The 25,196-nt window shown below is 42.2% G+C and overlaps 1 protein-coding gene across 1 annotated transcript; it reads left to right on the plus strand.

The window, feature by feature from the left end:
* Positions 1–59: 59 nt before the first annotated feature.
* RTF1 (RTF1 homolog, Paf1/RNA polymerase II complex component) lies at positions 60–24,864 on the plus strand. The gene is made up of 18 exons (XM_083744636.1): positions 60–315; positions 7,890–8,000; positions 8,180–8,327; positions 9,842–10,043; positions 11,510–11,624; positions 12,339–12,450; positions 14,613–14,748; positions 15,253–15,430; positions 16,415–16,497; positions 17,153–17,240; positions 17,319–17,426; positions 18,624–18,701; positions 19,073–19,194; positions 19,478–19,535; positions 20,421–20,498; positions 21,186–21,281; positions 21,498–21,609; positions 22,232–24,864. Exons 1-18 carry the CDS (start codon positions 238–240, stop codon positions 22,336–22,338), a joined length of 2,010 nt encoding a protein of 669 aa, XP_083600762.1. The 5' UTR covers positions 60–237; the 3' UTR covers positions 22,339–24,864.
* Positions 24,865–25,196: the final 332 nt, after the last annotated feature.

Below are 25,196 nucleotides of genomic sequence, written 5' to 3' on the forward strand. Positions count from 1 at the left end.
GGCCCGCCGCTCCTCGGCCCCGCCCCCATTCGGCGCCAGGCCCTTCGCCCCGCCCCGGAAGGCGGGGCGTCGCATGGCGCATGCTCGGTGCCCTTTGTGTCCCGGGCTCGCTAGCTGGCGGGCGAGCGGCTGGCTCGGCAAAGGCCCGGCCGCTCCGAGTGTCTCGCCGCTCGCGCCTGCGGGGCCCGCCGTGAGGAGCAGCAGCAGCAGCGGCGGCAGTAGCAGCGGAGCGCCGCCATGGTGAAGAAGCGGAAAGGCCGGGTCCTCGTTGACTCCGACACCGAGGACAGCGGCAGCGAGGAGAACCTGGACCAGGTGGGTGAGCCGAGCTGGGCCCAGGGCTTCTCTCCGCGCCCGCCCGCCGCCGCCGGGCTCGCTCTCCGTGGGCGGCTGAGGGGAGCCTTCGGGTCTCCGTCCCTCAGCGTCTGCGGGTGCGTCGGCTTCGGCACCTCGGGGAGGGGCAGAGCGGGGCTGGCGTGTGGGGGGCGATGGCGGGAGGACTCTGGGCACCAAACGTGGGTGAGGAGGAGGCGCAAGGGGGGCGTGGAGCTGGTGGGTGCAAGGCTCCCTCGGAAGCAGGCAGTTCGCTGAGGTGCCCTGGAGGGGGAAATAATATCTTAAGGATAAGGGGTTTTGTTGTTGTTTTCCTCGTCAGTGACGGGACGGACCTCTCCGCCAGGTGATGGGATGGGCGGGCAACGATGCATCTTCTGCCTGTAGCTCGGGGGCGGCTAGCCTTTGGTCCCCCCGGTGTTACTGAATTCCCGTCAACCCCAGCCAGCGGTCAGGGGCAGTGAGGGTTTTAGTCCAGCATCATCTGGGACTAGCCATTGGCTAGCCACCCCCTACTATAGGTTGGGCTCCCACTTAAATAGGACTCCTTTGAAACTCAATGGTGCTTGATGTTTTGAGGGATAGGGAATAGGTAGCCTGGTTTCTGGACCTTTTGCAACAAATCCGTCTTAGTTCGTGTTTCCTGTCACTGAGAAAAGTCTCCCCCTGCAATGTCCGAGGTTCCCAAAGTGAGTGGTTTAGTTCTGACACGCAGCCGGGCCGATGGGGAATTCTGCATAAGGTCTCTCAACTTTCCAAGCTTCACAGTCTTCTGTGTTTCATGTTCAGGCTTCCACAGCAAGATCCCTTTTGCCAGATTCTCTCCTTTCTGTGTCTCTTATAATTTTACTATTCCCCACACCCCTCTTTGGATACTTTAGCTCTGCTAATAAACATAATATCCGTTTTCTCTGGCTTTTGGCAGGGTGCAATCATTTCTGCTTGGTTTAGAGTGCTGGGGTCTGTCTTCCTCTCTAGAGGTTTCTAGAACCTGAACATTTAATGTCTCTTTTCTATGTGTCTTGGTGTATGCAAAGTGCATGGATTGTGAAAAACAAGCACACCAATACAACTTCATTTCTTGGTCAGTAGGGCAGTAGTTTCAGCATCAAAGCTGCAAATTCCATTTTCTGTAAAAGGCAGACCAAAAATTGAACAGGGTACAGAAGAGGAGGACACACCCAGTCTTTTTGTTTCTATCTTCTATTAAGATAATAATAAATAAAAGGGGTGTTCTGTTGCTCTTGAGCCCCTGCTTGGAAAGATCCTTTCGTGACCTGCACTCAGGTCAGAGCCATAGAATTAGACTCAGAGACTCGTGGGCATTTCCAGCTTGCGTGAACTCTGTGCAAGGTTCAGCCACTCAGGATACAAGCCCTAGTTTGGGGCCTATTCTGTCCCAAAGAATCATAGTTCTCAGATCTCCTGGTTTATAGTTGGTTGGCATTGATTTGTCACAGGAGACAATGAAGGAGTGTATCTATGAGTGTGAAGTCAAACAGTTGGAGCGTTACAACACTTGCTGTGACTATAGAGATCAATATGGAAGAGAGATGTTTCATTGTAGCTGGGGCAGTTGAAGGCACCCAGTTGTGCTTCTCTCTGGTGTTTCTTCTCTCTGTGCTCCTCCCAGCTGTCATTCTTCCTCTGGTCACTGCTGTGGATACACAAACTGACTGTCTGTCACCAGGCACTGCAGTCATCTGCGAGGGATTCCCATGTGGTGGGGTTGATGTTGCCAGTCTTAATGTTTTGGTTGCAGACATCTTTGTAACGCAGAGTTGGTCTGCCAATGGGTCTAGTGTTTGAAGCCAGCTCCTCATAGAACACATCCTTGGGGATCCTGCCATCTTCTATTCTGCGGACATGACAAAGCCAAAATAGGTGTCGCTGAGACAGCAGTGTGAACATGCTTGGAAAAACACATCTTTGAGACTGTCCTGCCATGTGATGTCCAAAATCTTCTTGATTGTGTTAAGGATCTCCTGTTCCAAGGTTCATCACACCATCCAAGCCACTTGTGCCTCCAGTTGCACAACTGGTAGTTAAACAGCAACAGCTCTAAGAATTCAAATTACTAGGTGGTGGACTGGTTCATACTGTCAGAGCCTTCTATCAGTCCTCCCTAAACAATATGTAGGAGATACTATGGGTGTTCTGTAGGTGGTGAAAATGCCAATGGATCCAACCCAACAATGCCTAGGTACTAGACCGTTTTCCATTCCAGAAACTACCACTACAGTGGTACCTCGGGTTACAGACACTTCAGGTTACAGATGCGTCAGGTTACAGACTCCGCTAACCCAGAAATAGCATAATAACTGACGACAACAACAGCAACACAGTTTAAAAGGCCATTGATTGGCTAAATAAACAAAGAGATGGGAGAAGAGGAAGGTCTTTACCTGGCACCTCAAAAATATGTAACAGAGACGCCAGGTGAGCCTGCCTGGGGAGAGCATTTCACATGCCCATTCTTGTGTTGCCGCCTTCCAGACACCTCATGGAGGAGCCACACGAAGAAGAGCCTCAGATGATGAGCGCAGGGTCCGAATCAGTTCATATGACAAGAGGCGGTCTTGAGGTATTGCAGTCCTGAGCTGTATAAGGCTTTATAGATCAAAACCAGCACTTTGAGGCAGATGAAGATGATGGATTTTGCAGAACTAGCAAAGCTGACAGGAAAAATCTGAAACCAGCATGATCAAGTATTCCAAAAGGACTGGAGTAAATTTATACGATATTTGAAAGATTATTGTAAGCAATTAACATCACTAGCAGTGTTGCCTGAAGACTTGTAATGAGAAATTTTCTACCTTTCTATATTTATTTAAATTTTGAGTCATTTCGTACTGAGTACAATTAGAATTGGAAAATGTACAAACTGTAATGATATAAAGGTTAATTTTGATAGTCATGAGGCAGGAGGGAAGGAGGTCGATGGCTCTAAGAGCCAGGGTGGTAAAGTGGATAATAATAATAATGATATGAATGTATATAATTAAATGGAAAATAAGTAAAAATTATATAGATATAGATACACACACACACACACACACACACACACTCTCCAGCACTTTGAATTGGGCCAGGAAACTAATTAGTAGTACAGTCGGGCAGGATCAGTGTAATATGCTCAAACTGTCTTGCCCCAGTGAGCAACCAAGCCACTGAATTCTGCACCAACTTAAGTTTCTGAACCATCTTCAGAGGCAGCTCCATGTATAGCACGTTGCAGTAATCTAATTTAGAGGTTACCAGAGCATAGATGACAGAAGTTAGGCTATCCCTGTCCAGATAGGGGTGTAGCTGGGCCACCAGCCAAAGCTGATGGAAGGCAACTGTGCAGAAGGGTTGTTCTTATATACAATTGTGCAGTTTCCCGCAGTGGTTTCATGTCCTTCTGAACATGTCTTTCTTTGTCTTCACTTCTGTTCTTGTTGGAGTACTTGTTTAAATGTTTTTTTCTCTCTAGTGATAACTACCATGGTCAAACAGTTGATAGGGGCATTTAACTTCTTCTGATTTGGGCCTTGCCATCTACCACAAGAAGATTTACTTAACCCCTTTACTGCATTTTGATCAGAAGAGCACTTCACAGTAAATCCAACTTTCCATTTTTGGCCATTAACAATTGGGGAATACTGTAGTACAATAGTACCTTGGTACTCAAACAGCTTGGCTCCTGAACAAACCGGCTTTGGTTTACAAACGTTTTTTGGAAGCTGAACGTCTGACATGGATTCTGCAGCTTCCGACTGAGTGCAGGAAGCTCCTTCAGCCAATCAGAAGCCGTGCCTTGGTTTTCAAACTGTTTCAGGAGTCGAACAGACTCCCAGAATGGATTAAGTTGGAGAACCAAGGTACCACTATATGAGTAGGTACCACCTTACATGATTACTGAAGCTGGGTGCTAAGCAATACCTCTGTTAAATTGCTTCAAAACTCGCAGCCTACTTGAACATATATGGCCACGGACATCTGAATTAACACTATGTAAAGCACTCATTCTTGAATTCATTGGAAATGTACCCTAGGTGTATACACTTAAGCTCTTTGCTTAAACCCAAATAGTTAATATTAGGATTATAGGTGGCTTAGGAAGCTGGAAAGGTAGAAATTAATGTACATTCTTAATGAAAATGTGGCCTTTATGGTACTGTAAATATTAATATCAGGTTTGCTGGTGAAGGTGTAAAGTTGAGACACATAGTTTTTAATAGAGATGCACATTTGGAAACACATTTGGGTGCCTTGTGCCAATTTGTAAGCAAAACTGCACAGATGTTGTTGTCTGTGTTGTAATGCAGTCATTTGATTAGCCATGGAAAGGAATAGCTAAGGTGAGAAAATGGAGAGGAGGCAAAGATTGGATATCTGGAAGTAGGAGAGGAGAACCTAGTAGACTGAAAACTACTACTATTACTACTACTACTACTAATACTAATAATAATAATAATACAACCTTTTTTGCATAGAGACTGATTTTGAACCTGATACCTGTGAGCATATTTTCCATCAATTACTCCTCCCTTGAAAAACTGTGTCCCTGAAAAACTGTTCCAGAGGGTTGGAGCATCTCCCCTTCCTCTTCTCCTTTGGAATTGTCTGGTGGCTCTCAGTCCCTTCAATAAACAGAAGGAGCCCTTCTATTTATAGAAGGAATGTTGTGGATCCAATATACTGATTTTAACATCTCTAGGAACCTGTAACTAGTGAGGAAACATTTGATATGGTTATAAAAGAAAACCAGAATTTGGTGAGAAAGATCAAACACCCAATAAATATTGCTTGATTTTGGTAATCAACATTTCTGGGCTTATTCATCTGCTTTTCTGTATAGATAGTACTGCTTTTTAGCATTTTTTGTTATATACAACAGTGCTTAAGCATTTTTGCTGTCCAGTGACTGCTCATTTGTGCACCAAGCCCTACATGGCATTAAGCATATAGTTTGGGTGCTTTTTATTCAAATTTAAATAGCAATTGTGGGGGTGGGGTGGATTGGAGTTGTAGTGGGGGGGTATATTTTTCAACATATTCCTGTGGTACAATCCTGCTGAAAACCCCCTTCTCTGGCTGCTGTTTACATCTGGTGGGAAGCTGCCATTGGCATCAATATGTAGTCTGACAGCTGTTACTTTGAAAACAACAGCATGCAACACCATGTGCTTCTGATTTTCTTTCAGAGGAAAGGGGGATATTTTATTTATTCATTGAGAAGCTCTCTTCTCCATGCCAAAATTATCACTGTGATGTTTATGTTTGGGAAAATGTGTATGCAAATAAAGGATTGTGATGTTAACCTTCCAAGTGCTTAATTAATATAAGCCAATGTATCAGATTTTGAGGTTAGTTTCTGCTTGTAGCTTAAATCTAGCATTTCAAAGAAAAATTATGATTTTACTACCAAGTGCTAGAAATTTGTGGGTAATGATGAAACTTCAATATTACCTCACTTCCATTTTGCTCACTTCTATAGTTGCTTGGAAACTGTGGGTCTTTCTAAACTATAATAATTCACAGTACAATAGACCAATATTAGCCAGAAGAAAATGTGAAGCATCTTTCCTTAGCAGGGGAAATGCCAAATCCTTATGAAGAATTTTCTTTCTTGCATATTAGCACAGTCTTACTAAGACAGTGGTCCAGTTAAGATATTTTGCTACCTGGTTTTTCAGACCATGGTTTAGCAATTGGGAGCACACCACAGCATTGCAGACTTCTTTGCCCACTCCCACCTACATTCTTCCTCCCTCGCATCCTCGTAAGTGTTTACAATGGTTTGCCCAGAATAATTTGTTTGAGAGTAATTAATGGTTAATGGTGATTGTAGTTCAGAGGTCACAGAAAACTCTTAAGTTATCACTAACTAGGAAAGGGAGGGGGGAGAAAGTGTATGAGCCCAGGAAAGGGGGACAATCAAGCCTGCAGGGGAGTTCTGATCACCAAACAAAGTTTGATTATCACATAGCATGACATCTGAACCAAGCCTCTTTGATAATTGAAACACATCTTTTAGGTAGCAGGTTCTACTGAAAATTCAATGTATGTTTTTCACTTCCTGTTGTTTTTTTTAATAGCAAACTCACTGATACTTAGAAATCTATCTTCCCTGTAGTGTGCCTTGTTCAGTGGAGTGCTCCCAGTGGTTGAAATTGGGATGGCTGGAAGGTTTACTTTACAACTCTGGCCTCCTGTGCCAGCCACTGGCCTAGTTAGCATGTCACACTAAGCCACACCACAGCTTAGTGGCGGGCCTTGGAGCAGAGATTGCAGCTGCTTTGCTTTCCTCTGGCTGAATTAAATTGCGATTTGGCATAGCATGTTGTCAGGTCAGGCACACTTTTTTCTCTCTCTCCCCAAAAAACCCTATCAACTATCAATTAACCACAGGGCAGCTCATGGTTAGCCTGGAGAGAGCTAAACCATGAGCCTGGGTTTGCATGACACGCTAAACCAAACCAGGGCTTAGCTCAGCATAGCATCAGAATGACCAGGAAGGAGCAAAGCTGCCTGTCTCATCTCCTAGAGCCCAAACACCTATGTGAAGTAGGCCATTGGGATATGTAGAATTCTGTAGAGATCAGTATAGCTTTTTGACTGTTGAAGTTACATGTATCAAGCCCTCCCATGTAGTAAGTTGTTACTTAGGGGAGCACTCCAATAAGCAAATGTACTAATGTGACTCATGGGTGTGCTTTAAAATGTCTAAGGCAGGGTGGTCCAACACACTGCCTGAGGACTGAATGTGGCCCCTGATACCTTTTTAGGTAGCTCTTGGCAACACTTTACGCCCCCCATAGCCCTCGCACTGCCTTTCCAAAGCCAGATAAGCTGGGTTTTGGGAAAGAAGTATGAGGGCTCTGACAGGGTCCTAGAGTCCTCCGTCCTCCTTTCCAAAGCCTTGTTAGCACTTTCCCAGCTTTGGAAAGGGCTCTAGGACCCTGCCAGATCCTTTCACTTCCTTCCCAAAGCATGGCACCCCCATGACAAGGCTGAGTGTGGTCTATGGGTTCCGTGTCAAAGTATTCTAGTAGCCCACTTGGTATGAAGTTGGACCACCCTGGTCTAAGGACTTGGATTCATGTGTAATATATTTTGTAATGGGTCCACCTGTTTGCATTTATAATATTGGCTTTTTATGTATTAAAAGTGGACAGCAACAATTCAGTCAAATTTAAAGTCAAATGCATACACTTAAATTCGCCAAATAACCCAGAGCCACAAATGGAGCACAGCGTGATTCTTTAAAACTTTTCTGAAATAACATTTTTACACATTTCTTAGAAGTTTGTACAGTCGGGCACCTGTGGACTTTACTTAGGAAGGAGTTCAGAGGAGCTGGGTTGCAAAAGAGAAAGCCCTGCTTGTATGCATGCGAAGTTTGTTTTTTAATGGTTTGTATAGCGGATTACACCATGTAATAACACTGGTACTTTAAGGGACAGCATATTTGACGAGTTGATGGAGAAGTGTTGTGGTGAAAATTGTGTCTCTAATAGGGCTAGAGTCTTTTCATTTTAAAGGTAACAGTATATTTATTCTCCTACCAGGAGCTTTTATCACTTGCCAAACGGAAACGTGGTGACTCTGAGGAAAAAGAAGCACCTGCTAGTAAGCCTACAGCATCTTCAGATTCTGAGACTTCAGACAGCGATGTAGAGGTAAGCTTTTCTACAAGAATAAGTGGATTGCATCAAATCAGTGTGGATTCTGCAATATAAATCAGTATTACAATCTGGGCTTCTCTTGTAGTTTTTCCTATCTCCTGTAAAATTAATTTGATTGTTTGGGAAAGCCTTAGCCTTGCCACATGATTCTCTTCATTTCTCCTGTGATACAGTGGACAGTCGGAGGTTCTAAAAACAAGAAGAAAGTGAAAACTGGGAAAGCAGAGAAAAAAGGAGCCATGAAGAAACAGATGAACAAAGCAGCCTCATCAGGCAGTTCTGATAAAGAAAGCTCAGCAGAGAGCTCAGCACCTGAAGAGGGTAAGAGGATGCACCATGTCAGTAATGTGGGTGGTTTTCCGTAGGCACTCATTTTCTGTTGGGCTTAGATTGTTTTTCCAGGTCAGATTATTTTTATATTTGCAGTAGGCTATGCTGAAGTACTAAAAGCATATGTAAATCACTGGTGTGCTTGTTTAATGTTTCCTATCACTCTAGATATTTAGATGTAAAGGACAAGAAAGGGACAATGGTTTAAGCCTTCCGTAATAAGATACATGTAATTTTATTTTCCTGGTCTGTTCTAGTCATTTCTTCCTCCCTCTACAAATCTAGTGTGGGATTCATCTAATGCAGGCATAGGCAAACTCGGCCTTCCAGATGTTTTGGGACTGCAACTCCCATCATCGCTGGTCACTGGTCCTGTTAGCTAGGGATGGTGGGAGTTGTAGTCCCAAAAGAAGAGGAGGAGGAGGAGTTTGGATTTGATATCCTGCTTTATCACTACCCAAAGGAGTCTCAAAGCGGCTAACAATCTCCTTTCCCTTCCTCCCTCACAACAAACACTCTGTGAGGTGAGTGTGGCTGAGAGACTTCAGAGAAGTGTGACTAGCCCAAGGTCACCCAGCAGCTACATGTGGAGGAGTGGAGACGCGAACCCGGTTCCCCAGATTACGAGTCTACCGTTCTTAACCACTACACCACACTGGCTCTGGAGGGTCAAGTTTGCTTATGCCTGATCTAATGAGTCTCATTAGCGGAAGCCCTGTGCAAGTATTGGGAGAACCTCCAGAACAGTGTGCAGAGGGGGGCAATATTAAATTCCTCCCCTAGTGTCTTGGACCATTCTTGTGATTGTCTGAGCTATATGCTAATAGTATTCAGCTGCTTGCTATTGTGTATGAAGCCGCTCCTTTATTCTTTGCACTGGAGGTGAGAAATCTGTGGTCCTTCAGGTCTTGTTGGACTCCCATCAGCCTCAAACAGCATGATTCATGGTAAGAGTTGACAAGTTTTTCTTTCCCTTAAGGAATGTGTTTCATTTACCATTGCTGTAGCCTGCTTTGAACCCTTGGAGTAAAACGAATAATACACCTGAATGTGGCTTCGGTATTATCATTGTAATCTTTCTGACATTCTTAGACCTTTGGGCTGTACCTGTACTTTTTGCCTAAAAGTAACTTTCTTTTACAATCCTGCAACTCCATCCTATGCAGAGGCCCACATACTCTATTAATTTTACTTTATTAAGGAGTAACAAAAGTTATAATAATGTGTATGTATTTTCTCCTGCCATAGTCAAGGTTTGTTAGTGATACTTTCTACTTTCTCACAGGCATGTGTGTATTTTAGTGCCACCAGTGGACATGGCATGCTCCAAAGTAGTAAAGGAAAAGACAGGTACCTGCCTGAGGAGCTTAGAATACAAAGTTAGATGGTGATGGGGAGAAGGGGAAGCAATAGTAACAAGGAATGTATGCAAGCAAACGACCTTGGTCTTTATCTGGAGTTCTGCAGTTGACTCAGCAGAATGGATTCTTTCTGTTTTGTTTCAGGTGAAGTATCTGACTCTGAAAGCAATAGCTCTTGTTCCAGCTCAGACTCTGATTCATCTTCAGAAGATGAGTTCACTGATGGCTATGGGGAGGACCTCATGGGTGATGAAGAGGACAGAGCTCGGCTAGAACAGATGACAGAAAAGGAGAGGGAGCAGGAGTTGTTTAATCGGATAGAGAAGAGAGAGGTTCTAAAGAGGAGGTGAGGTTTATGATTAAAGGCTAACTTAAATAACATTTTCAGTGCCCTCTACATATGCAACTCACACCCTCATGTCCATAATTCTAGTAAGCTTGCTAGTTTTCATTTTGGTCAATGTCTACTTGTGCTCAGTATTGGTAGGATACCTGCATATCATTTCCCAGCTGGTTTAGTTTTTTTTAAAAAAAAGATAGAAATGCAGATTACAAAATTACCCTTTGCAGGGTGCAAGAAATTGTCAGAATGTGTTGTTTTTGTTTCCTACCTATATTAGATATAGATACATACTACACACACATATACATATAAAAATACAAACAAATAGTGTCATACCACCAGATCTCCAACCTACTGAAAATTAAATACAGGAAGATGATAGAAAAAAAATTACACTTCCCTCAATAAAAGTGCTTTTCAATTCTATTTCAAATAATTATATTTAAATGCATTTAGAGAGAATCTGCTTTTGCTAGGAAAAGTAGAAAACGAATTCTACCTGTTTCAGGCCCAACTTCTGACTCTCGAACTGCTAGGAAAAATCAAATAGTCATTTTCTGTAGTTTGCACAGCATAAGTCCTGCACAGCATAGGTCCCGCCAGGTTGTTCTTACAGTCTAGTATGGAACCGAACAACATGAGAGTTTCAGTTGCAGCATGTGATGCAAATCATTTGCAGAATTTCATTTGCAGCTGTTCGGATTTCAATTTCAAGCAAAATCCTGGTCAGATAAAGCTTGCAATTTCTAGGCATAACCAAGCAAGTTTTGTTCTCACCATTCTAAATCTGACTGCAGGACTGAGCTTCTCATGTATACAGTTCAAATTCAGTAGGTTCTGAACATAACTTGGTTGTTAGTTTGGTGGATGGCTCTGTACATCTGTCTGAACCCTTCCCACTGTCCTAGAGTAGTCATGCTTTAAAGTGATCAGTCCCATCAACTCAAACACTTAGGCTCACCTGCCAGCTTCTAGATCTGGTATTTTGCTTTGAAACTGAACAACAAGTCACCTGATTTTGCCAGTAATTTACCTAGTCTGTAACAGTAATGGGTGGACATGTTTTTCACCCACCTTTAGTGTAACTATTATTACAGTCTATTCCTGCTTATAATTCTCTTGCTTTAGAGCAGGTTTGGGAAGCTACTATTCAGATTCATCCCATAACTGGAGCTGGGAGAGAGAAGTGGTGATGCTAAAAAAAAAAAGTTTGTTGAAAGAGACAAAAGATATGTCCCTCTGCATCCAGCTCCTGCCTCACCCACTTTTGGGCTTTAGTAACTGCCATCTCTAGCCCCACTCACCCCCCAATCTATGCTGCTGTCCCCCAGGAAATGGGATTGCTGGCATACAAAAATGGCTTCCCATCCCTTTTTCATCTATTATAATATTTCATCCTCCCTTGACTTCTAATGATGTGTGAAAGCGACTGCAGGTTCTTACTCATTTTTCCCTTGTTTTGAGCCCAGGTTTGAAATAAAAAAGAAATTAAAGACAGCAAAAAAGAAAGAAAAGAAAGAGAAAAAGAAGAAGCAAGAAGAAGAGCAGGAGAAGAAAAAACTCACCCAGATCCAGGAATCCCAGGTAAGAACAGAGCAAGCTCACTTTACCAGGTGATGACAAATGCCTAAAACCAGGTGTTTGTGGTGTGAAATTACTCAGATGTTTGTGATGTGAAATCACTCAGATGTTTGTGATGTGAAATCACTTAGTTTCCAGTTCATCATGCACCTTCATCCTAACCAAACCAGATTAAATAATGGTCTCAATGAAAACTGAACAGGAGCAATGTATTTTTGTCTTGTCTTCCATTATTCTTTATATAGGAAGCAGTCCTTTGGTAAACCATTTCTAGGAAGTATCTGTGTTGTAATGTAGCAAAAAGAAGACTCTTATGGCACTATAAAGGCTAACAGATTTATAATCAATAAATCTGAGGTGCCACTGGACTCCATTTTTGGAAAATCATGTAATCACTTTCTGTTATGCCAATGTGACCAATAACAGAGCTACAGTAGCTTTTCTGCACTTCTGGATGACATATTTGCATGCAGAAATGGTCTGTTTTTATGCCCTCTTCTTCAGATAAGTTAATGAAGTGGTGCAGTATAAAACCTTTTTTAGAATAAATTCCAGGCCAGCTTTAAATGGTCATTGCAAACCAAATTTTGCAAATAATCCAGAAGACTTCAAAACATTGTGAAGAGAAGTGCTGTGGATGAAAGTGTATGTAAGTGTAGTTATTTTGGGGCATGAGCTCTAAGTAGCTATTATAAAGGTTGCTGTGTATTTCCATAGGTAATGTCACACAATAAAGAGCGACGGTCAAAGCGAGATGAAAAATTGGATAAGAAATCCCAAGCCATGGAAGAACTGAAAGCAGAAAGGGAGAAAAGGAAGAACAGAACAGGTTAGTTCAAAAGCCCATGAAAAGGATCAATTGTGGAGTACATTTCCAGTTAAAGAATGTGGGTGCTCCTTGATGCCCAGGGACTACACCCTTTACAGAGCCTTGATTTCGTTTAACTAACTGTGGAGGGAGGCACAGTTCATTGCTACCACATTCCCACAAATTTCCTGATTACTTTTTATTCAGTGACTTTACATGCCTTTAAGGGCCGTTAACTTGTATGTTCATAGTAAGTGATAGACTTATGCCCTCAATATCAGGCATAGGCAAACTCGGCCCTCCAGATGTTTTGGAACTACAGCTCCCATCATCCCTAGCTAACAGGACCAGTGGTCAGGGATGATGGGAGTTGTAGTCCCAAAACATCTGTAGGGCCAAGTTTGCCTATGCCTGCTCAATATGAACTAAAAGGCTTGTCCAGTGCTCACTACCAAAGCACCCTGATAATGTAGGGACTAGGCACAAGCTACGCAAAAGTTTTATTCTTTCCTGAATGTCATTGGCTGGGGATACTGATATTTCTGTTAAGATTTAATTTGTGTTTTTCCTGACGGGATGGTCAGGAAATACAGGAAGCTGCCTTTTATGGAGTCATACTACTGATCCATCAAGCCCAGTATCTTCTACATTGGCAGCTTTCAATGGTTTCAGACAAGGGTCTCTCCCAGTCCTGCCTGGAGATGGTGGGAATTGAACCTGGGGCCTGTGTGGGTTTTTTACTAGAACTAAAGAACTAAAGAGCCACGAGCCATAAGAATTAAAAGATTCAGAGCCCAGGAATATTGGGTATCAGAGCTGAACAGACGTCATAGTCCTTCTACTTTTTGCCTCAAAACTTTCTTTAGTTTATCAGGCAAATTCAGATTGGGCGTGTGGAATCATTTCCTTGCTACTTTTGTTATAAGATTGAGAATCAGAAACCTTTCTTGAGCTGATGCAAATCTCCCAGAGATCAATCTTCTGCCCACTCTTGCATTAGAGCATCTGATTTTGTGAGCTTCCTGCACTTTAAAACGATATCCCAAAAAGGAAGCAATGTTCATTCTTTAACATGGCTATAGCCCTTAATTAACTCCTTTTCCCTTAACTCACAACCAAGATGTTGGGGTTTTTATGCATCAGTGACACACACAGTGGAAGTAGACTATTTGACAGTTAATCAGGCTACTCTTTTCAAAGCACTTTACTTGGAATTACTTATATGTGCTATTGATTTGCAGACTTCTAATGTTAACATTTAGGGAAAAGCTTATTTTTATTTTATTTCCTCTTACAGCTTCAACTAATAACCATGATATAAATGTAAATGCAAATGACAACTGTTAACCATCTTGTATTGGGATATCTGTCTGGCTCACTTGCACTTTTTAATTAAGATATTTCTAACACACCCTTCATCCATGGATCCCACAGTAGGATATATTGCATAGTTACGAAACATCAATTACATAAAAATCAATGTTGTTCATGCTGTGTTTTGTCCCCAGCAGCTAAGTTTTTAAAAGGCAATGGGCACAAAACAAATGTTCTTTGTTGATGTTTTGTCTTGCAGCTAATGCTAGAGGAATCATATGTGGGCAGTTCTTCGGATTTAATTAAATGTATTTCTTTAGCATTTACAAATGAACATTATACACCTGTGTTGCTTTGAACAGCAGTATGTCCTATAACAGCTCCTTAATAGTGTCTCGTCAGAAGGTGCACAGATGGCAATATATCTACCATCTGTGCTCTGGTATCCACCAGAGTTCAGAGTGTGAACACATTTTACTAATTCAGAATTCATATAAAGAGACATGCAAATTGCCAGTGCACATAAACTCATTTTTGTATGATTGTGTTGAAGAGCTTCCCATGTAAATCTAACATGTAATTTATTTCTAAGGTTTATATCCAAGATACATAATGAAGTAGGATGTGGTAGATGAATAGCAATCTCCTTTACTCAAATGCAGTAATCAGTAAAGCTTAATTTGAGCCAAAAAGAATTCAGCCATGCTTAGCCCTGGAACTCAGCTTGGGGGGGGGGGGGAATGTGAACAGGGCTAACAGCATGGGCTCCCTTGAGGCAATACCTGGTTGGAGCCTTACTTATTTTAACTAAAGGAGTCTCTGGTCAAGGAAACTGAACAGAAGAGAATTATGTCATTTTCCCTTTTTAGCTGAGTTGCTTTTAAAGAAGCAGCCATTAAAAACGAGTGAAGTTTACTCAGATGATGAAGAGGAAGAAGAAGACGATAAATCTAGTGAGAAAACTGATCGTTCATCCAGATCTTCATCTTCGGATGAGGAGGAAGAGTAAGTACTGAAGTACTGCTTGAGGGCAGTGAATAAAGCTGTATACCTTTCATAGTATTCTGTGTGGGCTATGCTTGTTTTCATCTTATGAGAGAGGCAGTGTGCTGTAGTAGGACTGGGGAAGCCCACATTCGATATTTAAGGAACACTGGGTAACCTTTGGCCATTCACTACCTGTCAGCCCAATCTGCCTCACAAGATCGTTGTGGGGATCAAATGGAAGACAGGAGAACCATTTGCACCACCTTAAACCCTTTAGCGTACAGGTGAGATAACTGGCTTTCACTTGCTTGCTTTCCCAATAATAAACTCCCCCCCCCCCCCGTCCATTTTTAAAGAACCAGTTAAAATACTTTACTGCAAGGGCTTTGCTGAAGTTTTGTTTAAAGTGAAGGGTTCCACTATAAAAATAAAAATTGAGAACCATTGTGTTAATGTGTGGATTTTGTTACGTGAGCGTGGCACTCTCATTCTGTTTGAATATTTCCTCCTGTGTCATGCTAGGAAAGAAGAAATCCCTCCTAAATCACAGCCAGTGTCCTTGCCTGAAGAACTGAATCGGGTTCGATTATCTCGACACAAACTAGAGCGATGGTGTCACATGCCTTTCTTTGCCAAGACGGTCACTGGCTGCTTTGTGCGCATCGGCATAGGAAACCACAATAGCAAACCAGTTTACAGAGTGAGTATATCCTTGATCAAACCCAATTCCTGTTGACACCAGAAGCAGCAGGACACTGTACAAATATATGGTGACGGGAAAGCGGGTAATTACACAACACAATATTAGTTATGAAGCCCTTTTACTTATCCCACCTTGCTGTCCTCTTTTTTTTTAATAAATACCAAGATCTATAGAATCCCTTGTTTAACCAGTGGAACGGACAACACAACAGAATGCATTCCCTGCTGCAGCTCTCTGTGCACCCCAGAATCTGTTTCAAAAGGTTGGAAGACCCTCCGGAGCAGATGAGGGGAGGTACCAAGGGAGTACAGCAGTGAGAAGAGGAAGGGAAATTTCTCTTGTAGAACTAGAAGTCCACTGTTGTGAAATTAGCTGCCACCTGTTATGTTGGGTCCAAATTTAACCATCTGCCAACAGAAGGTTTTTGATTCCGCAGAGGAATGCAGCTGATAACAATGAAAATGAGTATTATTGCACACCCCTGGTGCTCTGAAGCATCCTCTGACCTGCTGAGGGAAAGGGGATTTAGCAAAAGTCCTCATCTCCGTTTCATTGCTGGGAGAATCTTCTGAGCAGAACTTCTAAGGCAGCCTTTCTCAACCTGTGGGTCCCGAGATGTTGTTGAACTACAACTCCCATCACCCCTAGCTAGCAAGGCCAGAGCTCAGGGATGATGGGAGTTGTAGTCCAACAACATCTGGGGACCCACAGGTTGAGAACCGCTGTTCTAAGGGAATACGCGCACCACTAGGAACAATTCTCGATCCAAGCCATTGCAATTTAAATGCTGCCATTATACTTTGTTTATGAGATAAGGCCTTACTGCTTCAGAAACAAAGAACACCATTACAGATGTGCCAGTAGGCATGGCATTTTGTTCCAGCTCCATCTAGACGCTCCTTCTTAAGTCTGCCTCCTCTTGACTCCTTTCCCCCTCCATGGAAGTACTCATCCTTTTTCACTTTATCTTTATTTATATAGGTGGCAGAAATAACAGGTGTTGTAGAAACTGCAAAGGTTTATCAGCTTGGAGGTACCAGGACAAACAAAGGGTTGCAGTTAAGGTAAGACCTGCTCCATCATTTTGAGAGCGTGGTATATGAGAGGTGAATTCCAAAATACTTCTATCCTTGAGTAGTAGGAAGCTGATAAATTTCTGTCAGGGTATTGAGCACAGAGGAGTTTATCCAACGAAGTTGTTCCATTTGCACAAGGACTTCCTCATGCGCAACAGAATTCACAGGACGCTCCCACTGAAGGACTGGAGGGGAGGCAATTTTTGCCTATTCCTTCTTTCCCCTATGCTCTTTGAAATACTTCTCCAGAGGCTTCATGAACCCTCAAAGAGTGTGGGAGGTGGCTTGAGGAGCAAAAGGGAAATCTATGAAAATTGCTTCCTCCATCAGGACCTTCTCCTTGATTTCAGGCCTTCCCAATATTTTCCTTAGAGATATGAAAAAAATGGAGCGTCCAAACAAATATTTGAGTGAAACTGAGTGAATGTATGCTATGTTATTCCTACTAACATTTCTCCCTTCACCGTTTCCAGCAAATTTATAATGTGTCTTCCTGTAGCAAAGTTAGAGTTAGCGTAACATAGTCACTATACAGAGGTATACTTAGTAGCCAGGTATAAATGCACTTTATATCTGTCTCCTGCTGCCCTGCCCTTGGGAAGGTGCTGTGGAGTGATGGCTCCTTTTTTCCTTCTCTGTACAGGCATGGCAGTGACCAGCGTGTCTTTCGCTTAGAATTTGTCTCCAACCAAGAATTCACAGAGAGCGAGTTCATGAAGTGGAAGGAAGCTGTAAGTATTTCCATTTTTCCAAACAGGAGTGTTGAATGGTGAAGGAAGTACTCTGACACTATTTCTCTTAACATCTAGATGTTTTCTGCCGGGATGCAGCTACCAACACTAGATGAGATAAACAAGAAGGACATGTCTATCAAAGAAGCCCTCAACTATAAATTCAATGACCAGGACATTGAGGAGGTAAATGAAGAAAATGTACTTTTGAGCTGAACCCATACAATTGAAGGTTCACAATGGAAAGGTAGGTGAGCTCTTAGATGTTCTCAGGTGCCAGATTCTAGTTCTGTAAAGATAAGATGGGTTAGACTTCCTGTTCGTGTTGGGAAAGACATCGTATTGGAAAAGACTGTTTATATTGGGAATGGGAAACCCGTGGCCACCCAGATTTTGTTGGACTCGCATCAGCCCAAAGCAGCAGCACCAGTGGTCAGGGATGATGAGAGTTGTAGCCCAAAAATGTCTGGAGGTCTATGGATTCCCTATCTCTGGTTCTTATCCTATTTTAGTGTTGTTGGCATATCACAGTTACTCTACTTACTTCAGATTTGCAAAAGTTAGATCACAGGAGAAGTAGGACTTGTATTCTATTGTGAGTAAGGCACTTAAAGACTAGGTTTGTAAGGGAGGAGGAGAGATGGGTTGTTGTTTTTTAGCATCTGCCCACAGGAGAAATTAGCTGGGCTCTGCAGTACTTACCGTATTTTTTGCTCTATAAGACACACTTTTCCCTCCTAAAAAGTAAGGGGAAATGTGTGTGCATCTTATGGAGCGAATGCAGGCTGCGCAGCTATCCCAGAAGCCAGAACAGCGAGAGAGATCACTGTGCAGCGCTCCCTCTTGCTGTTCTAGCGTCTGGCTTAGCCCCGTGCAGCCTCTTCTGGGCAGGGGGAGCCTTCATCCCGCTGCCCTGAAGAGGCTGCACGCAGCTAAGCCAGAAGCTAGAACAGTGAGAGGGAGTGCCACACAGTGATCCCTCTTGCTGTTCTGGCTTCTGGGATTCAGAATTTTTTTTTCTTGTTTTCCTCCTCCAAAAACCAGGTGCGTCTTATAGAGCAAAAAATACGGTGCCACCCGTAATCATGTAACAACAAAGATAGACTGCAGTTACGCTTGATAGATTATTGTCGGCTAGTGGACATGCAGCCAGTGTGTTAACATGATGGAATAAATTTTAAAATGCTTCTTTACTGTTCTTGTACCATGTAAATACAGGCTAGGAACAAAAATTTCAGCAGGCCACAAAGTGAGTGATGTAGGACCTTAGCCTGGCTTGTCAGTGCTTGAATAGAGCGAGCCAGAGCAGCTTTTTCATAACTAACCATCAGTTAGCCCACCTTTCATGTTCATGTTCCCCCCCCTCCCCTTGTGCATTTGTAGATTGTAAAAGAGAAAGAAAGGTTCCGGAAAGCACCACCAAACTATGCCATGAAGAAAACACAGCTACTAAAAGAAAAGGTAAAATATGGTGACACTGGGAAATGGCCCCTAAAATAATTTATTTCAAGATTAAGGCTGCCTTTTTCAATATATATTTCAGTAATATTGCTTAACTTGCATCCCGAGGGGGGGAAACCAGTACCCCCTTTATTGCTGAGAATCCTTTGTAAAGATTGACACAACTTGTTCAAATTTGATAAGTGCACTAACTTTTGCTTCTCTTGGCTTGAGTCAGATCCCTGTTGATCCTGAAGTATAATATGTTATTAAGAAAGAAAGCACATAACCAGTTGAACTAACAACATAATAACCTCATGGTTTTTAATCAGTTCACATAGCTGATGCTACAACAGTGGTTCATTCCTAACAAATAATTATTTTTATTAAAGGCCATGGCAGAAGACATGGGAGATCAGGACAGAGCAAAACAGATTCAAGACCAGCTTAATGAGTTAGAGGAGAGAGCAGAGGCCTTGGATCGCCAGCGAACGAAAAATATTTCAGCCATCAGGTTGGTACCTAATATTTAATAATAGACAAGGGAACAGAAAACCAGCAGTACTGCTTTTGTGACCAGTATTGGTCACTGCTGTTATTTCAGAGTGATCTTGTTAATTTTCCATCTGGACAGAATCCACCACTTTTCAGGGTTCAGAATTTATCTCTCATTTCAAAAAGAAATAGAAAATGACTTCTAGAAAAATAGCTTGTTGAGACCCTGAATTTCAGAGTTCCTTTCTAATACATGAGGTAAGTGAAATACATACACCTTTTCTTTTTCTTTCGTTTTGCAGTTACATCAATCAGAGGAATAGAGAATGGAACATTGTTGAATCTGAAAAGGCTCTAGTGGTGAGTGATGTTGATAGTGCAAAGAAAGCAAAATATATTGTCATGGGAAAGGTGGCTCTCTGAACTCTCTGCTGCTTTTTACGACGACGTATAATTTTCTGGACAGCCTTACCATATTGCCATTTAGTATCAAGCAATAACATGCAACTATACTTGAGTGGCACTGTTGTGATAAAGTAACTTAAAGCCTGCCTGCTGAAAAGGTCCAGTCCATTTATCAAAGCAGGAGCATGAGAAAAATAGCATTTGCTGGAGGCTGACTTTCCCTGTCTGGGATGATGAAAGGGCTACAGCGACCATTGGCTTTTAATGCCACTATATAACTGTGGTTTGAAACTGTCTCAACCAGGAAAGCTTTATGATTGTTAAGAGCCTAGGGTAGGGGAAAACCTATTGATAGAAGACAAGGGAAATGTTTAGCACTCTAGTTTGTAGTCAGACCCTCCATAGGCATGTTTTCTCACCCTTCCCAATCCTGTCTTGCATATGTACACATATATGGTAAATGAGGAAGAAAATGTTTTTCCCAAAATACTCACTTGGGACTCCTACATATGGAAGGTGTCTTCCACTTGTTCTTAAACCTTCCATTTGTGAATTGCTCAAGCAGTATCGGCACCTGCAGTCCTACTTTAGCTTTCTGATAAGTTGAGGGGTGGACAAATTGTTCTCATTATGAACCTAAGAGGAGCCCCGCTGGATCTGACTAAAGCCCACCTAGTCCAGTATCCTGTTTTGTAGCAGCCAAAAACATGCCTGTGGGTTCCCCCAAGCAGGACACAGGGACAATAGCCCTCTCCTTGTTTCCGAGGAGCTGCATTTGGAGATATGCTGGGGAAGCATAAGGCAAAAACAGGACTGCATATTTCATATTTCTCTCTACAGGCTGAAAGCCACAGTATGAAAAACCAACAGATGGATCCCTTTACTCGGCGGCAGTGTAAGCCCACAATAGTCTCCAACGTAAGTAAAGTGCAGAGAATTGACAGCAATCGGGGGTAGGGCAAGCTATTCACATATGGAGGGTGTGTGTGTGTGGAGAGAGAGATTATCTAGATGTGGCAACATAAGGTGTGGATCACTGAAAATGTATCTAGAAGAAGGCAGCACTGTAGTCTATTGCCCACTGCACAAGAGAACAGTATATTCATTTCCTGTTTCAGCAGAGTGCTGTATTGGTGTGCAAATCCCATTTTTATAGCTGAAGCAGAGTATTTCTGTGATGCATGGAAAATCACTGAAACCATTTGGAAAGTTAGTTGTATACATTTCTAACTATACGTTTATTGAGTTGTGGAATATGGGTACATGGGATATATTAAGGGTTGGGATTCAGCTAATGAGTCCTCTCAGTGGAAGCCCCGCTCAGAGACTTTTACTTGTACAGTGGGGTTTCCCCCTCCCTCTGCACACACCCTACCCCCTAAAATTGGTTTGGGGAGGTCAGGGAAAGCCCCCATAACAGTGTTGAGGAATGAGGTTTGTTCCATTCCATTCTACAAGCTAAAATGCTTGTGCTGATTAGAAGAGTATTACCTTTAATTCCTCCCTTTATATACATACTTGTTTCTGTATGAAGAGAGAAGTGTTAACCTACAAATGGTCAAGTCCATTGTTCAACCTGACATTAAATTTCTTCCTTTGTCACAGTCTAGAGATCCTGCTGTCCAAGCTGCTATTCTTGCCCAACTTAATGCAAAATACGGATCAGGTGTATTGCCAGATGCTCCAAAGGACATGAGCAAGGCAAGTTCCCTCAACTTTTTGCTGTTGCATATGCTTCTATCATGTAATCCTTACTTTTGGAATTGCCACCGTGTGAAATATTCACATTTTAAACCTCAAGCTGCGTCTAAGAATAGAATGGGGTCTACAATGGGACCTTTCAGACACTATGGCCAATAAAGCATGGTTGGGTAAGCTTCTGTGTTACTTGATATTAAAAGATGTCTCTTGTTTCAGAGTCAGGGAAAAGACAAAGATATGAATTCAAAAACTGCCAGTGACCTCTCAGAGGATCTCTTCAAAGTGCATGATTTTGATGTGAAGATTGATCTCCAGGTTCCCAGCTCAGGTAGGTGTGCCTGTCCCTCAGGGAATGTAATGTAAAGGTGGTAGAAAAGGGAAATAGTTTTAGGAGCCACCTTGCAAAATAATAATAGCCGGGTAGTTTTTCAAAAATCCAAAGCATGCGAATGGAAAATACACAAATTTTGTGCATCCCGGCAGAAACTACGAGCAGCCATAACTTTGAAAAAGTGAACTTCTGTTAGTAGAGCTGTTCTTTTTCTGGTTAATGTAGCTTAAAGAACCAGAAACTTCAAAAAGTGCAGCTTCTATTTAGACTGAGGAGCTGGTTTAAAGTTGAGAGAAGCCACCATTGGTTTGGTGTCACCACTGCCCTCATAGATCCTGCTGGATTTACTGCTTTCCTTTGCCACTGCATCTGAGGAGGGGTCTGCTGTACTGTAGGAACTGGAAGTTTCTTAGGTCTGTCTTCTGCTCAGTGTCTCGGGGACAGGCAGAACTCTTTTTTTTTTTACTTACGTTACACTGCTGGCACCACATTAATAATCATGGCTATCCCCTGCAGAAAGCTTGCAGAGTTAATGCACTCCCTTGAGCCTGATTGTTTGAAGAGAGCCATGCACCTTGCTGAGTTACACACCTAGTATGTGTGCCTTATTTCCCAACAGAGTCCAAAACACTGGCTATCACCTCCAAGGCTCCCCCAGCAAAAGATGGAGCCCCCCGGCGATCACTGAACCTGGAGGACTACAAGAAAAGGCGGGGGCTTATTTGAGCAAACCCCACTCTCTGCTGCTTCTGATCCTGCATGCTACATGATATCCTGCCCTTTATTTTCTTCCCTCCCTCTTCAGTTTGCCCTTCGGGGTTGGAGCAGCAACAGAGCTGGGAAGAGACTCTTTAAAATTGCCAGCCATCTGTAATATAAATCATTGACTCTTTACTGTATAGACCTCCATTTCTTGCCCTTTTCTGCCACCCACAAATATGGATCCATGCTATTTTTAGTTTTGTTTTGTTTGTTAATACAGCTATTTGGAGTTGGCTGTATGTATTCAGTGTTAACCTGGAGTCTGGATTTCTGCAGGAATCTGTTGGTGGCAGAAGCAGTGTTAGCACTTGGCTGTCTCAACCACCACAAGCAAGGAAAATTAAACCGTGGCACAAGACCTCTTGTGAAGGTCGCCTGCACTTTTTTCCTCGTCTTCTCTCCCCTTGCTCCTAGCCGTGGAGAAGGGTATATTTTACGAACTGGTTTTGGTTGAAAGTGTACATTTTTGTGGGGGTGGGTGGGTTGTGTGAATTTTTTCCAGATAGTTTTTTTAAAAAATCGATTTTCACCTGCAGTAAATTTGTATCTGTCATGGTTCTTTAAATCTGTCTTGAATTTTTACCAGCTACATTTGAGCATCCAAAACAGCAGGGGCAATTTAATAAATGTGATTTTATTTTATTATATTATTGTTTTTTACAAACAGGGAGCCTGGCTGACAATAGCTGTGTAACTTCACACTGTTCCTTCACACAGACTTAGAAAAACCCCATCCCTCATCTTCCCCCCAGTCACTGTCTTTGTAAAGCAGTAGTACATGTGCCCTTGAATTTCCTGCTACAGGTAGGTGGGGCAGTTTTATTGCTCCTGGCTGCTACTTGGATCTCTTCCCCACCCACCCCAAAAATCCCACAACAAACCATGTAACCTTTCGATCTTTCATTTTGCACCCTTACCAAATTGCCTTTTATAGCCAGAAGTATTTTTTTCATTTGCCTCCCGTTTTTATTTTATTTTATATTTTAATCTTGTTCTGCAGAATGGAAAGCGTGCAGTAAAAAATTGAAAATATAAGAGGGCAGTTAATTTGACCTATATGTAACTGGTACAACGTGTGCAGCTGAACTCCAGCACAAGGATTGTATGTATGGAATGTCTGAATAGGAAAAAGATGACTGCTTGATAATCACTCAGGTGTAAAGATCGAAGTGTAAATAAATGACATTTTATCAAAGAGCTCTTCAAAATGAACTACCATGGATTATACTGAACTAAGACTGTGCATACATTGATGAACGTTAGTGATCTGTCGGATCATGCCAGTGCCAGTGCTGGAAAAGTGCCCTAAATAAGGATACTTTCCTGAAGCTGGATTAAAAGGAGAAATCCAAACACATGTGAAGCATTCTTAAGCAGGCCCAGAAAATGTTTGCTCACATCAGAATAGAAGTTTGAGTCTTGTGGCTGTGATCTGGGGAATCCTTATTGATGCTTTAATCTATTTCTTCTTTGATTCCTTATTTAAGATTAGGGAGACACACACCTGTGTAAAACCTGATGAAATGAAGAGGAGGAACACACAGTCCTCCTCCCGAAGTGGTTCTCGTCAAGTTGTGTAAACTTAGTGACTTTATTTACTACATAGTCCATAGCTTCGCAGACTATTGTGTAAATATGTAATCATTCTGTTTTTCTGCCTTTTTTCTAGCTACTTTTCTCAAGCGCTTGTGGACTCTTTTATTGACATACATGCTTCTAACTTTTTTTTTTAAGTGGATTTCTAGAATCTGCCAATGTTTGGGGAGCCATCATGATATGCTATGTAGATATGCATCTCTATCACTCGGATTTCTTTGTCAGCAACATTATCCGTAGTAGCCAGTCTCCCTGATACCAACATTTCTGATATAGAGAGATAGTAAGTCCAAAACTCTTTAACAGAGTTCTGATTGCCCACCAATATTTGCAAAGCAATGCATAGGAGCAAGGAAAGAGCCGGCAAATGTTAAACTAATGTTCTTATGATCCCTCCTAATTATCATGGCAGTCTGCAGCCGAAATGCACTTCCTGACGTTGGGCTTCATAATCAGAGTACGGAAGGCCTCCCTAAGTTGTAAATAATGCATCAGTTTATCCTTTCCAATTGGGTTGCAGGAGTTGATCAAATAAAACACTGTGGAACTTTTAGGACACAAGTGAATGAGGTCGCCATCCTCATGTATCCCCTCCTTACCAAACTTAGAAGAGGTTCTCCTTTCACACAGGTAATGGACGATTCCTTGTCACCTTGTGTTTTTTTCACTTGAGAATAATGCATTGAGGGAGTAATATTTTTTCTGGGATAGCTATGGAACTAATTGTGTATGAAGGTGTAATGTTTTCTCCTCTTTTAAGTGCATGTGACAGTGAGTGGCGACAACACAGGCTCATTGGGAGGGATGGGTTTATTTGCTTTAATTCATTGTCTCGGCAGCATTCGTTACAAATGTATAGACTTCTATAAATAAACTTTGGTTGGTTTTAATAAAGCTGCTCTTGTTTCATCCTTTGCTGTAAGGTGCTCGGCAGACCTTGAGCAATACAACTCAGGAGTCCAGACTAGTCATATAGTTACCGCAAAGCTTTTCAAATCCACTTTGAGCTTTGTCTCCGGTTGAGTATAAAATAAATCATTGTACTACTTCTGAGGTTATTTTGACAGAGAGCAGTTAAGATTAGATGGAAAGGCTTGCTTGGAGTTCTGTTTCAGAAGCACAAACAGATGCAATTCCTTTTGAAGGAAGGGCAAGATTAAAATGTAGTTAAAGTAAATCCCTGGATGCGCCTTACATTTTTCTCTGAATTCTGGCCTTGTAAGCTG

This window comes from Podarcis gaigeae, assembly GCF_964106915.1.
Source record: "Podarcis gaigeae genome assembly, chromosome: 1".
Taxonomy (NCBI): Eukaryota; Metazoa; Chordata; class Lepidosauria; order Squamata; family Lacertidae; genus Podarcis; species Podarcis gaigeae.